The 15,521-nt window shown below is 32.7% G+C and overlaps 1 protein-coding gene across 1 annotated transcript; it reads right to left on the minus strand.

Annotated features, from left to right (window-relative positions):
- Positions 1-132: 132 nt before the first annotated feature.
- LOC126880080 (cytoplasmic tRNA 2-thiolation protein 2) lies at positions 133-15,357 on the minus strand. The gene is made up of 6 exons (XM_050643745.1): positions 15,183-15,357; positions 14,825-15,096; positions 11,371-11,617; positions 6,091-6,226; positions 4,778-5,053; positions 133-358 (listed from the first exon to the last, which is right to left on the minus strand). Exons 1-6 carry the CDS (start codon positions 15,254-15,256, stop codon positions 152-154), a joined length of 1,212 nt encoding a protein of 403 aa, XP_050499702.1. The 5' UTR covers positions 15,257-15,357; the 3' UTR covers positions 133-151.
- Between the last annotated feature and the right edge of the window lie 164 nt (positions 15,358-15,521).

A 15,521-nucleotide genomic window follows, 5' to 3' on the forward strand; every position in this document is an offset into this window, starting at 1 on the left:
TGAAGCTTTGTTCTCTCTCTCTCTCTCTCTTGACCTGTTAAGGACCATGGTAATACCATGACTTGAATGTTAAAACATTACATTTGAAAATGTAGTGTAGCTTCTTCTTTACAGTTATTTTAAACAAAAAGGTAAGAAAACGTCATCAATTTTATTTCTTATGTAAATATTGTGTTATATTTGAACAGGCGTAACATAAATCTTCATTTTTGGCAGCCATCTGATCAAATTTATCAACCATATTTTGATACCTCTCTTGTCTCGACAAAGAATAATTCGATATTTCTGTTGATACTAAATGGGAAAAATTCGTTGATTGCTGTGAGGTAAGTTGTTTTTCAATGACGGGCAGTGGTCCCTGAAAAAATAGGTTTAAATAAATCATTTTTGTAATAATTAAGGATGGGGGTATGGTTTGAAAATTTTGATCAGTTTCTTATTATTTTAAATGAAAGTACATAACTCCAAGAATACTCTCTGAAAATTTCAGATTGATCGGAGCAAAATTACCGGAAATACAACATATTGAAATTATATGGGCAAAAGGGCATGCCGGTATACTGGGTAATGAGAAAGTGGATGAGTTGGCCAAAGAAGCAATAAAAAATGGTGAGATTCTAACTCAGATCTTATCGACAGATGCAATAAATGACGTCAAAGCTAGAATAAATAAAATATGGAAAAACAATGGAAAAATATTTCAAGCATATCAAAAAATTTATATTTTTCTTTACATCAAGAACTTCCTCCGCCACCTGAATACATATTTAAGTATAACCTGCCAAAGCAAGATATTTCTACTATCGTCATATTAAAAACTCGACACGGAAAATATGAGGCACATCTGCACAAATTAGGAATAGTTAATTCATCAGTCTGTTTTTGTGATAATGTTTCGATTAGAGATTTGAACCATATTTTCTTTGAATGCAAAATTAACGAGAGATGTATAAATCAATTATATTACAATTTACGACAAACACAAGTTCATTTTTCAATTAGTATATAATATCTAATAAGTTGTCATAAAATGGAAATATTTAAATTACTCATTAACTACTTGAGAGAAATAAATATAGTCATTTAAGTGAAATAGGTATAAATATAACAAAACTAATAACTTGAGGTAAAAATAAAATAAAAATCTGTGGCTAACGGACCCGCATCCAAGCCATTTTTTCTCTCACACACACACACAACATATTGAATACCCCTATTGCGAATCGCTTTGCGCCAGCACGCTTGAGCTTAGTGAGTAACGTTCAACAGCTGTTTCCCTTCTGTTTTGTAAATTACTTCGCGATTGAAAAACATATTCCGGTGTGCATCACTTTACGAATTGACAGACAAGAAAGAAATTGAAAATAAAAATTGTCAAAACTTTAAAGGCGTTTTTCTCAAAACTGCTTTTTTCAAAGGCCATAGACATTGTAACTCAAAAACTACTTGATCGATCCACTTGAAATTTTGCATAGATTTTATTTAGACATTTCGTGAGGTAAGAGATATTTTTTTGTTTTATGCTTATTTTTTTGTTTAGCAATAATAAATATGTTGATTTTATCCCTATTTTTACAAAATTTTTCGTTATTTTGACTTCTGAGTGACACCAAAAAACTAATGAGCTAATAAATATTTTTGAATTTTTTGTTAAACATGATATGAAAGGTGATGTCCACCGCAAAATCCATTTTTATGAGGTGTCTGTAAAAATTTGCCACCATTGGCTTATTTTTCGATATTATTAACGCTAAAGTTGGACAAAAGATGACACAAAACATCACCGGAAAGTTTGGCTTGGGAGAGAGAAATCAAAGAGGTGAGCGTCTAATAGAATTCTGCCAAGAAAATGACTTCGTCATTACAAATACCTGGTTTCAACTTCCAGAAAGGCGTCTCTACACGTGGAAATCCCCTCAAGATGGACATCAAGGTAGAATAGTACGGAATCAAATAGACTACATCCTAATAAACCATCGATTTCGGAACAACATTAAAGATGTAAAAACTTACCCCGACGCCGACATAAACTCAAATCATAATTTACTATGCTCCAAAATACAAATTAAATTAAAGAAACTAACAAAGCCAACTAAGCCTAGTAAGATATATCTCGACCCCCCTAAAAACACCCAAACGCGCGAACACATATCACAGCAGATAAATAGTAAAATGCACAGAATATCAAATATACCAAACGAAAACAGAACTATTAACGAATGTTGGTACGATATTCAAAACTCGATTTTAGAGGAAGTAAGGGAATCTTTAAAAACACCTACAATGTTGGCAAAAAATGACTGGATGAACCAAGAAATTCTAGACCTGATGGAAGTTCGACGAAAATACAAAAATAGAAATATTATCAAATACCGTGAAATCAACAAACTCATAAAAAGAAAAATTAAACAGGCCAAAGAATACTGGCTCGAGAATTCATGTAAAGAAATAGAAGACCTCCAAAAAAAGCATGACAGTTTCAACCTCCACAAGAAACTTAAATGTAACTCCGGAATTAGAAAACAGAAAAATGCTCACGTACTTAAAACCGCAGACGAAAAATTTGTGATCACGAACAACAGTGCAAAGAATGGGAGAGACACATCAGTGACCTTTTTGACGATGCTTCTCGAGAAAATGCTTCAAATACTACCTGTGACAACCAGTTAGACAGACGTCCCAGTATACTGAAGTCAGAAGTCATAAAAGCAATACAACAAGCCAAAAACAATAAAGCACCTGGACCAGATCAAATCCCTGTTGAGCTACTTAAACTTTTAGATGAGAAAAACATTACCTACTTGACTACTTTATTTAACAAAATTTACAACGAAGGAAAAATAACAGATGATTGGTTGGAGTCACTGTTTATAACATTACCAAAGAAAAGCAGTCCCACCAAATGTAGCGATTTTAGACTAATCAGTTTGATGAGTCACACACTTAAATACTTTTACGTATTATACAAAACCGAGTATTCCTTCTGTGCGAAACTAGAATGGGTAATACATAGGCAAATTTGGATTTAGAAATGGTCTAGGAACTAGAGAAGCACTATTTTGTATGCGTGTTCTATTACAAAAAAGTTGTGAATTCCGAAAGAACGTTTATGTTTGTTTCATCGACTTCGAGAAGGCATTCGACCGAGTACAACATAATACACTTTTCGATTGCCTGCAGGCAGCAGGACTTGACCACTACGATATAAGACTGCTGAAATACTTATATTACAATCAAGTAGCCTCTATCCAAATTGGAGACAGTCGTACTGAAAAACTGCCGATAAAACGTGGAGTACGACAAGGTTGTGTTTTATAACCCACCCTTTTTAATCTGTACTCTAAAGAAATCTTTAGGGAGGCTTTGGATGACAGACAAGAGGGAGTAAGGCTAGGCGGAGAAGTAATCAACAACATTAGATACGCTGACGATACAGCCATTCTTGCTGAAAATTTACAAGATCTTCAGACACTACTAAATCTAGTCAGTGAAGCAAGTTATCGGAGAGGCCTTAAAATCAGCATTTCAAAAACAAAGTGGATGGCAGTTGGAAAGATTAATATAGATCAAGGTCAGCTTTCTCTTGATGGAGAGGAGTTAAAACGGGTAAATCATTTCAAGTACCTTGGCAGCTGGTTAAATGTAAATTGTGACTCTGATGAAGAGATAATAACTAGGATCGAAATATCACGGAAGGGTTTTATGAGCTGGAAACCAGTTTTATGCAACAGAAACTTGTCGATGAATATTCGAAAGAAGGTGCTGAAATGTTATGTGTGGTCTATCCTATTGTATGGTTGTGAGACATGGACGTTAAAAACCACAATGCTAAACAAAATAGAAGAATTCGAATTGTGGTGCTTTCGACGAATCCTAAAGATATCGTGGGTTTCGCACACTTCCAATGAAGATGTTCTTCAAATGCTGAATTCAGAACGTTTGCTCATAAGCATCATAAGGAGGAGAAAAACAGAATACTTCGGCCATATAATTAGAGGACCTAAATACCATCTGCTTCGCCTTATAATACAAGGAAAAGTGGAGGGAAAGAGATGGATTGGTCGAAAGAAACGTTCATGGCTGCGTAATATTAGACAATGGTGTGGCTGCACAGTAGAAGAATTATTTCGCGCAGCAGCCGATAGAGCGAGATTTCAGGAAATTGTAAACATGATGACGGCCAACGTCTGAATACAGACACGGCACCTGAAGAAGAAGAAGACGGCTTATTTTTCAATATTTTGCCTTGAAATTTTGTTTGAGTATTTGAATTGTAGGTACTGAATATATTTATTTAATTTAAAAATAAAATAATTCTTCCAGAGCTTAAAAAAAATCATGAAAATATGCTTGAAATGTTGATTTCAAACCATACCTCCTTAATGGAAAGATAAAAACAAAATAACTTCCAGTTGTTAAATATTTTCACTTTAAAGGGAAGATTAACGGAAAATAAAATCTGACTTGGATACTGCCTAGATGAGTCTGTATTATAATCAAAAATGAAATTTTGGAAAGCTGAATCTTTACTTGGAATTAAGCCAAACCGTAAAGAGGTAAAAAGTGTGAGTTTTTGATTACCAATATCATTTTTGTAAATCGATTAAAAAGTAGAGGACCACAATGGGAGCCCTGTGGGGTGGGATACCTGAACAATAATGAATTTCTTTTGAAATGTAACTATTAATACAAATTTGCTTGTTTTACCTAACAAAAAGCCATTTAAAATTATGGAAACCTAAACCCAATGCATGTTTTGATGAAAAGACATACATACCTTACATACATTACAATTATTTATCCAATCTTTGTCAATACTTAGTTTATCACCAGTTTTTAAAACAGTTGTTACAGTGGCTGGATAATTGACTTGCAGATCTTCGACAAACTTCTTCATTAAATCGTGTACAGAAGAATATGGATTTACATTTAATTGCCTTACAGTGAGTGGTTCTAAGTTATTTATTTTATTGTAAAATGCTAGTTCTTTCATATCATAAAGCCTCAATGGTCTGAGAATTTTAACATCATCGTCTCTATCATCACAAAAACCCTACAACATGATATCATATGATGTATGCAGTAAGCGCTACGTTAGTAGACGCACGGGTACCTAATTTCTAGGCTTGGGCTAATCCGGTCCGTTTTCACCTGTGACTTTCATGTCTGTCATGTCATGCGACTCTCATGAAACTATTCAAAATAATTGTTTTTCCATACAAAAAATAATATTAATTAATAATATAGTTACCAACTTTTAAAGTAACTTTATTAAACACCAACAATATCACAATTATAACTTTTACAACTTTAACACAATGACAACTACAGTGGACTCCCTCTATAACGAGAACTGAAATGGCGGACTAATTACCTCGTTATAAGCGGATCTCGTTATATCAGACAACAATAATATTGTGCATACATATGAATATATAGTTTTCTAAAACATTAACTTCCTATAGTGAAGCCATTTGGAGCAATATAATATGCTAAATATTGTTTCCTCAACAATATGGCTTTGCCATCATAAATTGTAAATTTCCTACCATATCCAATATCGACCGATAGATAAACAAAACAGGAAGAAGTTTATTATAGACAGTGGATTTTATTACAGCACTGGTCTTGATAACCACACAGATGTTGTGAATTTCTGTATACAGGCACTTGGGGTATTTATTTATAGCCATTACTGCGCTAAAAACAGGTAAAGAAATATATTCTTCGATTTCATTTTTCCTCGTTATAACCAAATATGCCTCGTTATAGAGGTGTTAGAGTTCAATAGGAATTTCACGGGACATCTAGTGTACCTCGTTTTAAGCGAAACCTCGTAATAACCGTGTTTGTTATAGAGAGGTCTACTGTATAAACCTCAAATACAGCTTTTCTATAAACTGTCAACATTCTATGTATTTATATTATTTGGTTTCTGTACATTTTCTGATGATCTAGACGTCACAAGACATAAAAGTAAACAGTGCAACAAGAGAAGGGTCCAGGACTGTATTAGCTCAATGTACCCGTGTGTTTAGTAGCATGGCGGTTACTGTATATAAAAGACTACAGACTAATTGATAGTATTACCGTATCAATGGATATGTGAGGTCCTCTTCCGAGGGATATATTAGAAAGTAAAGTAGATGCTATGTCCACAGAAATTTCTGGAGTAAATATAAATTTGCATTTAAAATGCTTTGCACAATCTATCAACATTTGTCTCCTGAAAAATAGAAGTTTTAATAAAAAAAAAAAAACAAAAAACACTTTTTTCTATTGCTCTCAGTAATCAAAAAAGCATACACTCAAAAAATGTGAGGGTTTCATAAAAAAATGTTCAATAAAGTCCAGTAATGTCAAGGTAAAAATGACATATTATTCTGATTTCTTTGAAGATACATCGATTCTTATAAAATTTTGGAAATAAGCTCTACTTACCCTGCGCCAATTGGCATCTTTTGTCGTATTTAACTCTAAATTGTTTACGTATCTTTGATAGTTTTCAGTTATTTTGATAAAAAAGACGAAATTTTTAAAAGTTTCAAAAATACTTTTTTCATTATAATTTTTTTCAGAATGAAGAATTTTAAATCATCCAAACTTATGGATGCATCTGATGATACGCAAATAAAGTAAATCTACATGAATAACTCTTTGATTGCAATTAGGGTAGTAATACCAAGGGTCCCATTGTCATTTCTTTAAAAAAAAAATCGATTTTATTTTCATTATAACTCTCTTGGTTCTCAGTCCAGAGGATTTTATCAGATCTTATTTTTAAGTCTTTTTAATGTTCTTAATAGTTATTTATGATATAAGTGTTAAAAGTACACGTTTAAGGCACGCATGTGAAAGTTTGCAGAATGAGCGATAGCGAGTTCTGCAATTCACATGAGTGCCTTAAAGATGTACTTTTTAACACGCATATCATATAATATTTTTTCTACAAACGTAATTACAGGACAATATCTACAAAAACTTTTACTTGAACTTGACTGACATTCCATTTTTATTTTTTTTTTGACATTACATCAAAATTGCCATATGGTCAATACGAACTGCAGTGCCTTAAAAATTTTAAAGCACTAGTGCCTTAAAGTAGCATTTTTAACGCTCGTATGGAGTGCTAAAAATTGCATTTTAACACGGTTGTAGAAAAAATACATTAAATGCAATTTCTCCATTAAATTGACTGTTTTCCTGATATTCAATAAGCTTCTTTTTTAAGTTTTGTATTCGAATAACAATTTCAATCTTTAATAGAACATATTGTATATGCATATGTATGTACATATATTTATGTTTGTATTGGGTCCAGAGCAATATTAAATAAATAGTTTTCTTTGATAAAATGAAAGATATTTGAGTTATTCCTAAAAAACAGTATAAAATGTGTGTTTTTTATGAAATTTAATCCCAAATAAGTAAAAAAATATGCATAAAAGAATTCTATAGAACAATATTTTTTGCTTAAAATGTGTTCCTCTATCCATTTGTTCAGAGCCGTGCCGTACATCTTTTTAATATGATGCAAGTCTTCGAAATGCCGCCCCTTAAATATTATTGAAACTTAACTCTTTTATTTTATTAAATGACACTACACAAAATGAACGAAAACTTTTGTTTTAAAAACCAAACATACTCTAAATTAAATGAAATATGTATTAACATTACATTAAGTAACATTTACAAAAATTATAATTTTACCCTTCTTACTTTAATTTTGGTAAACTCGTCAATCAGATTGGTTGAATCTAGTCGGGATAGATAGGTGTAGTAGCTAGTGAGAACTTTATTGATATACGTGCTAAATTTTTAGTTCTGTTTGTCTTACGGAGCTTCGTAAATTGTTTTTAATAATTTTAATTTAAAAAAACCTCTTTCCCCACTAGCTACAGAGACAGGGAATGTTAATAAAATTCTTAGTAATAAAATTAAATTTGGCTATAAAGAAATTAGATCATTTTGGCACAAATAGTTCAAAACCTCTAAAGGTTTCATGGAGTATGGTATCATTTGGGATATATCACGCAATTCTTCTAGAAGATCGGATTCTTTTTCTATAGGGCTTTTCATTCACAGTCATTTGTTTCGAGCTTCTGTCATATGTTGTATAATCCGTGTATATTAATATTATACACGGATTATACGACATTTGACAGAAGCTCGAAACAAGTGACAATCGATGAAAAGCCCTATTGAAAGTATTAAATGAAGATTCATACCTATGTACAATATTTTTCTAGTGTTTTATCATCTGTTTTCCTCAAGTTAAAAATATCATATAAAAATGTTTAACATTTTTATTATGAGTTTCTAAAATTGAAAATCGATCAATCAAAGAATGCATTCATTTTTTTTTCGAAACCGGAAAAAACTAAAGATGTGTAGATCTTTGAAACACACTCAGTGATCAAAAGATCCAAAGTTAATGGTTTAACGACCACTCGTACGAAATCAAATAGATGAAATAGAGAATGTGGAAAAATCCCCTTACGAACAATTCACACATCCACTATTTCGGGCTGGGAAAAATTTTTTGAATAGAATCAAAGATCCAAACACCAGTTCTTAGATTCTATTTTAATTCTAAGAACTGGTGTTTGGATCTTTGATTCTATTCAAAAAATTTTTCCCAGCCCGAAATAGTGGATGTGTGAATTGTCCACATTCTCTATTTCATCTATTTGATTTCGGAAAAAACTAATAAATATTTTTGAAAAATTTAAACGCAGATTGAAAGATTATATTATTACCGAGGGCCGAAAGTCCCTTAGAATAAACAATAGTTTTGTTTTGAATAAGATATTTAAAATTAAAAAGTACACTCAATTTTTTCTTTTTTTTTTTCACTCCTGTAACTTATTCAAATAAACATTATAGAGGTTTTAAGGGACTTTCGGCCGTCGCACAGTGGTCCAAAACGATGAAAAAGTTGGCCAAAAATGAAGTTGTTGTTTGATTTCGATGAAATTTTAGGTATTGGGGTTTGAGGGGTCGCTCATCACGACAATAGAGTCAGATTTTCGAAAAACAAAATGGCGGATCCAAAATTAGAGGTTATGTTTATGAAATTTGATAATTCACTATATTTCAGAAATTTTGATTGTATTATCAATTAAAATTCAACTAAGTTATAGTTTAAAACCGAATGTATGGTTGTCTTAACCATAAAAATAGTTGATAAGTTTCGTATTTCGGTTGTTAGTGAAAATCAAAATCTGGGATATTTTGAGTTGGGATTTTGAAAAGCCCATATGTTTAGAGTTGCAAATAACGAAATGACTGTGCAAAAAAAATATTTATTCATTAATTATTATAATATTACAGTTAATACTAAACAAGTTTTTATTGTGTATTACATACATATCAAGATAGTTTTTAAAAAGTACATGACATTAAAAATCGTAATCCAACTCGCATTCATCGTTATCAGAACGTTCACTGTCACTTTCTTTCGCAACATGAAATTTCGCAAATGTTTGAACAAATAAATCTCGAACTTTAGGCGGAAATGGTTTGCTCACTTTGCTTTTATAATTTTGCAAGCTGCAGATGAAGGGATCCGAAGATGCGAGTAGCCGGTGAAAAACATCTTCCATTGTCTTTTCTCGTGAATACTTACGAGAAAAATTTTCACGATAACGTGTGATGTCTTTGTTTCTGGCTTCTTGCGCATCTTCAGATAATCTTCCAATAGGTAAGGGCAAAGCTTCGATTATGGCGTGACCATGAATAAGTTTTTTTCTTTTATTCTGCACGATTTCTTCCACTTTTTTTTGAATTTGGACAGCAACTTTTTTACGTCGTTGATGGAATTCAAATGTAGCGTGCAGGATGCGGGAAGTTTTTTATTGAAATGTTTTTCCAAAAGTAGTATCTGCTCGTTTAATTCATTTGGCAGACCGTTTTTCACTACTTCAAAAATTTCCCTGCGAGTATAACACAAATTTCCCTGTAAGTCCCAGAGCAGGGTACTGGAAAGTAAAAGAAAAATTCTATCATATATTATCCTGAAAATCACGATTATGGAAATTTAGTGCGTTAAAAAGAACACCCTTTAGAATGTCTAGAGCATTTTTCTGAGAGAACGCCAGGTATACAAGTACAGGCGCCGCCCAGGCGCGCCTGACTCTCGCGGTCATCGTCGCTCGACGATTGGATAAACGCGTGCGGCGCGAAACAATTTCATGCTACACCCAAAGTAGCAAAAAGTAGCAAGAAATTTTGGATGATTTTGATTTCAAATAGCATTACTTTTACTAAAAACATAACTACAGCGTGGGATCTCGCGGGATCATAACTATTTTGATGATTTTGTGAAGATAAATAAATAAATGTTAATTTATTACAGGTGCTTTTTAACGCTACTTTCATAAATGAAAAAAATATACTTCAGATTTTTAAAGATTGAAATTTTTTAACATACCTTCAGGATTCCCCTCCATTTTACGGATTTACAATCCGACACACCGTTGCTCCCACCGACACTGTCGCGTAAAGTAGACAAATGAGGCGCGTATGAGATGCACTCCGGCGGAGCCGGATTCTGACTGACACACAAGAGCGAGTTTTAAAGCTACCTGCCTATTTCTTTCAGGATAATACGTAGAATATCCCCCTTTACAATAAAACAAGGTAAAATTAAAAAATAAAAAAAAAGTTTTATTTAGTTTTGGCCAGCTTTTTGTCCCTTTGGACCACTGTGCGTCGGTAATAATGTAATCTTTTATTCTGCGTTAAAGTTTTTCAAAAATACTAATTAGTTTTCTCAGGATTCGAAAAAAATGAAGGAAAGGCATTGCAAGGAAATTTTGCTCCTATCCACTTAACGGCAATGTATAAAATATAGATGAACTTCATTTTAAATTTAGCTTCATCTGTTAAGAGCTCGTCCACAGATTTTTCGTAAGCAAATAAACGCTTTTTTCTCCTGGAAATTTTATTTTCAGCTGGAAATTCGGAACTTATATCAATATTTTCTGAAATTTCATTAAATTTTAATTTGGTTATTAGCCATATTGTCTGTAACTTTTCATTCTTCCTATAGTTTCTGACAGCATTTTTACGCAATCTGACAATTTTTTTTATTTTACTGATTATGCCGCCCCCCTTGTGATGCCGCCTGATGCGACTGCCTCACCGCATCATAGCACGGCACGGCCCTGCATTTGTTGAGTTGATTTTGATACAAAAATTTTCACTCCCAGGAAAAAAGCACACATCGGCTCGGATAGATTTTGTTTGTTGAGAGCACTTAGTGAACAAAAATCTGAATTTTATTTGGAACTGTTGTATAAAACATAACATCTGATAAAAATATGTGTGGGCAGAACAAAAAAAAATAATTATCATCTCAGACTTTACCTCAACAAAACTTTAATATCATTTTTATTGCTCTTTGAAGGTTTTCCATCTATAATCTGTTCCAATCTATTCTTATCATCTTCTGAAATTTGTAAATTTTCTGTACAAATAAGTTCACTTAATCTATTTGGCTGGGTAACATAATCAGCAAAAGATATGAGGTTTAAAGGAAATATAAAAGATTGCGCTTCTTTCTTAGCATTCTCCAACAAATGTCTTCTTTCATCAAGGCTAACATGATACTGATCTAGAATATAAAAAATTTATAAGTAGTATAACAAACTACAAAAAAGATGTATTTTTCTTAATAAGTATGGTATGCGGCAAAATAAACAGTACTGAAATACCTATTACTCAAATTTGTATGTGTCTTGCGCCGAAACATACTGAGTGGCTTCCAAATGTCGTTATAACATATGTGAATGTTGCGTTAATGCTAGGTACTTCATGATGGTTCTCAGTTTTGCAGAAAGAATTTTTATTGTGGAGTGCTATTTTCGGTCATACGGTAGTCGCGAAACTGGTCCAAGCTTAAAATCAACAATGGTTTCAGCAGAACGGGGCAACATGTCACACGGCCAGGGAATCTTTTCAAATACTGTGAGATCATTTTCGGAGATCGCCACTCACCAAATCTAACGCCACCTGATGCATACATATGGAGAATGCTGAAGGAGGCAGACATATCCACCGTCTGACATTTCAGAATTACGGACTATAGGTACTAAATTTACATTCAAGATGCAGTAGAAATAAACAAACCAAAACACGTTAAATGCTACTAGGAGCACTCCCGAATCATAATTTACAATGTATAAACTTTGGAAATGATGAACATGATTTGGGATTTACAAAGTATATACATTGTAAATTATGATTCAGGGGTGCTCCTAGTAGCATTTAACGGGTCTTGGTTTGTTTATTTCTACTGCATCTTGAATGTAAATTTAGTATAGAATTATAGATTTTGTCATGCCTGAGGGTGTCTTTGACATCTGTTTTATCGGGAACGTCATCGTGAATAATGTTTGCAAGGCTATAACATGTATAAGAAATATATAAATAATCATAAATATTTTAATATTCATTTCAGTACTGTTTATTTTGCCGCATACTGTAGGTGCTTAGTTACATAGGAGTGGACACAACGGGTGCTGTGGAACCCATTGTGTTATAACAAAAACGAATGTAACTCGTTTCAAAAAAATTTTATGCAGGTTTTCCTATATGAAAATATGGGGCACGATTTTCAGCACTGGAACCACACTAAAAAAAGCTGGCCACACATATGCTTATTTAGATCCTATAAAGGTACGTACAGACTTGAGCATTTTTCTCCCAGTAAACCAAACAAGCACAGCACACTGTAACAAATTAGGGCGTTATCAGATTCTCTGCTACTATGGTTGGACGAAAACTGTAATGAAATGAGCAGAACATAGTGAGTATTATTATTTCAGTTATAGTAAATTACATTATAATTTCAATATAGATCAATTCATCAATTTCATCTAATTTCTTGGTATACGAATTATTAAAAATGTTGTATTTACTGTTTGTAAACATTATAAACAATATGTTACCTTCAACGAACTGTTTAATGCGGCCAGGATGAGATAGAAGATAATCAGGGAAGGAGGGAAGATAATTGGCATCTTTCGTAAACAAACAAATTGATAGTGCTAGTCAGGTCAGGGTTGCCAGATTGGGGTATTTTCCCACAATTTTGGGGTTATTTGAATGCGTCTAGAGTCTAGGGGAATTTCTCTAAGCAGAAATGATTGGGGGATTTTTTGGGGTGAAAATTATGGAAGATTTTAAGGGGTCATCGGAAATTAAATTTGCGAATGTACATAGAACTGTGTATTATACTCTCATATAATCGAAGAAGATAGGACCTATGAATTATTTAAAGGGTCCTCTGTTGATAAGTAGTATAATTTTGGTTTACTGTTCTCTACATTTGACTACTGATTTATTAAAATGCGGCAAAAATTGAAATTTGGGTGATTTGAGCTTCAATTTGAGGGAATTTGAGTTTCTAAATGGGGGACTTATAAAATCACATCTAGCAACTCTGGTGGTCGTTGTAGGAATATAGTTATAGTTTATATGTACTTAGATTTATACTCTGTACTTAGGGTAGACTGTTTTGTTGATTTGTCATTGTCATTATTATAAATAATACACAATAAAATTACTTATATTTATTAAATATACCATGGCGCAGTTCTAAAACCTACCAAATTGAATATGCCAAAAAGAAAGACTAAAATGTGTACCTTTTTTAATGAAGAAAAGAGTTCTGACGTATTTAAATACAAAAAAGTATTTAAATTTTGAAATATTGCCCATCAGCCCTGATACCAATTTAAAAATATGAGGTCCATTTCCCCGATTTATGTTTATATAGGCAATTCAAATTACATGGCCCAAATTTTCCCTGGCTCTTTTCTGTCTCCCTCTAGCAGAGGTATAACCAGGATGATCCTAGGGGGGTGGGTTACAACTACTTTATGGTCTCTGGGAGGTATTGAATAGTAATGGTGTTAAGCATATAGAGCTCAAAGTACATCCAAAAGGGGGGGTTATAACCCCAAAACCACCCCCTGGTTACGCCTATGCTCTCTAGGACCCTTTCTCTTGTGTGTTGGCCGCAATCTCGCTTCACTGTTTGAATGGGATGGGGCCATTCCATCAGTATTGACAGTTCGTTGGTTACCTTGCAACGACGGTAACCTTGTACATTCAACAAGTTATTCAAAGTGACATGACCTGACATTAAATTAAACCTAAGTCACATTTTGGCGATTTTGAGTTTATTACACCAACATATATTTCTGTGGGACTAAAGTGGTTTCAGAAATATATAAATATTTTAATTTTTTATAAAATCAACTATGCTTACGGGACTTAGGTGTATTCTACATTAAATTGTGTGTAACCCACAGAAATACATGTTGGTGTAATAAACTCAAATTCACCAAAATGTGACTTAGATTGTTTCTGAAATAAGCGATTCAAATATATTTAAGCAGGCTCAGAGAGGATAGAAATAATATTATTTCTATATTGTCGTAATTATTCGAAGATAAAGGCTGACGTATGCCCGTTTAGGTTCTCCCAAGATGTACTTTATCTTCTGTATAGTGATCATAGTGATGTAGTTATTGATAAATAACATAAGTCAATTTACTTTATAATTATTTCTGGAAACTTGACCATTGAACCAGACCCAATTATAAGATTCAGATAAGACTTAAATAAATAATATAAAGATATACAATAATATGGCGTTTATATACAATAATGGAAACTCAGTGAATATAATGAACACTTTGAAAAATCTCAGAATTTACCTGTGTGTGCTGTCGTTCATTTCGTTAGGAAGAAAATGCTCTAGTCAGTACGCACCTTAATATGACATATTGGCAAATACCACATACATACATACCATCAACAAATAAAATAATTGGTTCAAATCTCAACTTCTTTTGGTTGTTTAAATCTAAACCAGTTCTTAAAAAATGCAACAACGCCGTACTTGGGTGCCCTATCTGATGCCACACCAATATCTTATCCTTTGGGTGGATTAGGCGAGATTTTCCCAGTGAAGCTTTGAATTTGTGAACTGTTCCAACTAAAAAACAATTCTGACAATAGGCATCTTTACTTCTTAGAACAATGCATGGCTTTTCAGTTCTGCATTTAATGCACACTTCAGCACTGAAAAAAATTATTATAGTGTATTATTTGTATTTGCGCCTTCTTAAGTTTCTGTATATTTTAAAATTTACATGTTGTCATCTTACATTTTAGATGTTTTTGTGATTGGCATAAGTTTATCTGCTTCATTGTCATACACATCGTCACCAACGCTACACATTTTTTGTGTAACGTTTATTTATATATTTTACAAAAGATACTCTGAAATTTCACGTTTCAAAAAACCATAACCTACATTCATTCATGATTCAAGATTACGAAAATAAACCTTATTTATTTGGTAATTTTTGTTTCTTGCTTAGGCAATTGTTCGCGTTATTTCAAAAAAGTTAAATAGAGATTAAATATGTTTATTAATCTGTATTTAAAAAGATTGTTACAGATTTCAATTACAGGATAAATCTGTCTTAATTCGTGGTTTTAAT

Source organism: Diabrotica virgifera, chromosome 2 (genome assembly GCF_917563875.1).
Source record: "Diabrotica virgifera virgifera chromosome 2, PGI_DIABVI_V3a".
In the NCBI taxonomy this organism is placed as follows: domain Eukaryota; kingdom Metazoa; phylum Arthropoda; class Insecta; order Coleoptera; family Chrysomelidae; genus Diabrotica; species Diabrotica virgifera.

Excerpts from the sequence above, each read along its gene's own strand:
- LOC126880080 (XM_050643745.1), bottom strand. The coding sequence starts at position 15,256 with ATGTGTAGCGTTGGTGACGATGTGTATGACAATGAAGCAGATAAACTT. Across the intron at positions 15,097-15,182 it reads ATCACAAAAACATCTAAAAT|TGCTGAAGTGTGCATTAAAT; the intron begins GTAAGATGACAA and ends AATTTTTTTCAG. Across the intron at positions 5,054-6,090 it reads CTCACATATCCATTGATACG|GGTTTTTGTGATGATAGAGA; the intron begins GTAATACTATCA and ends ATCATGTTGTAG.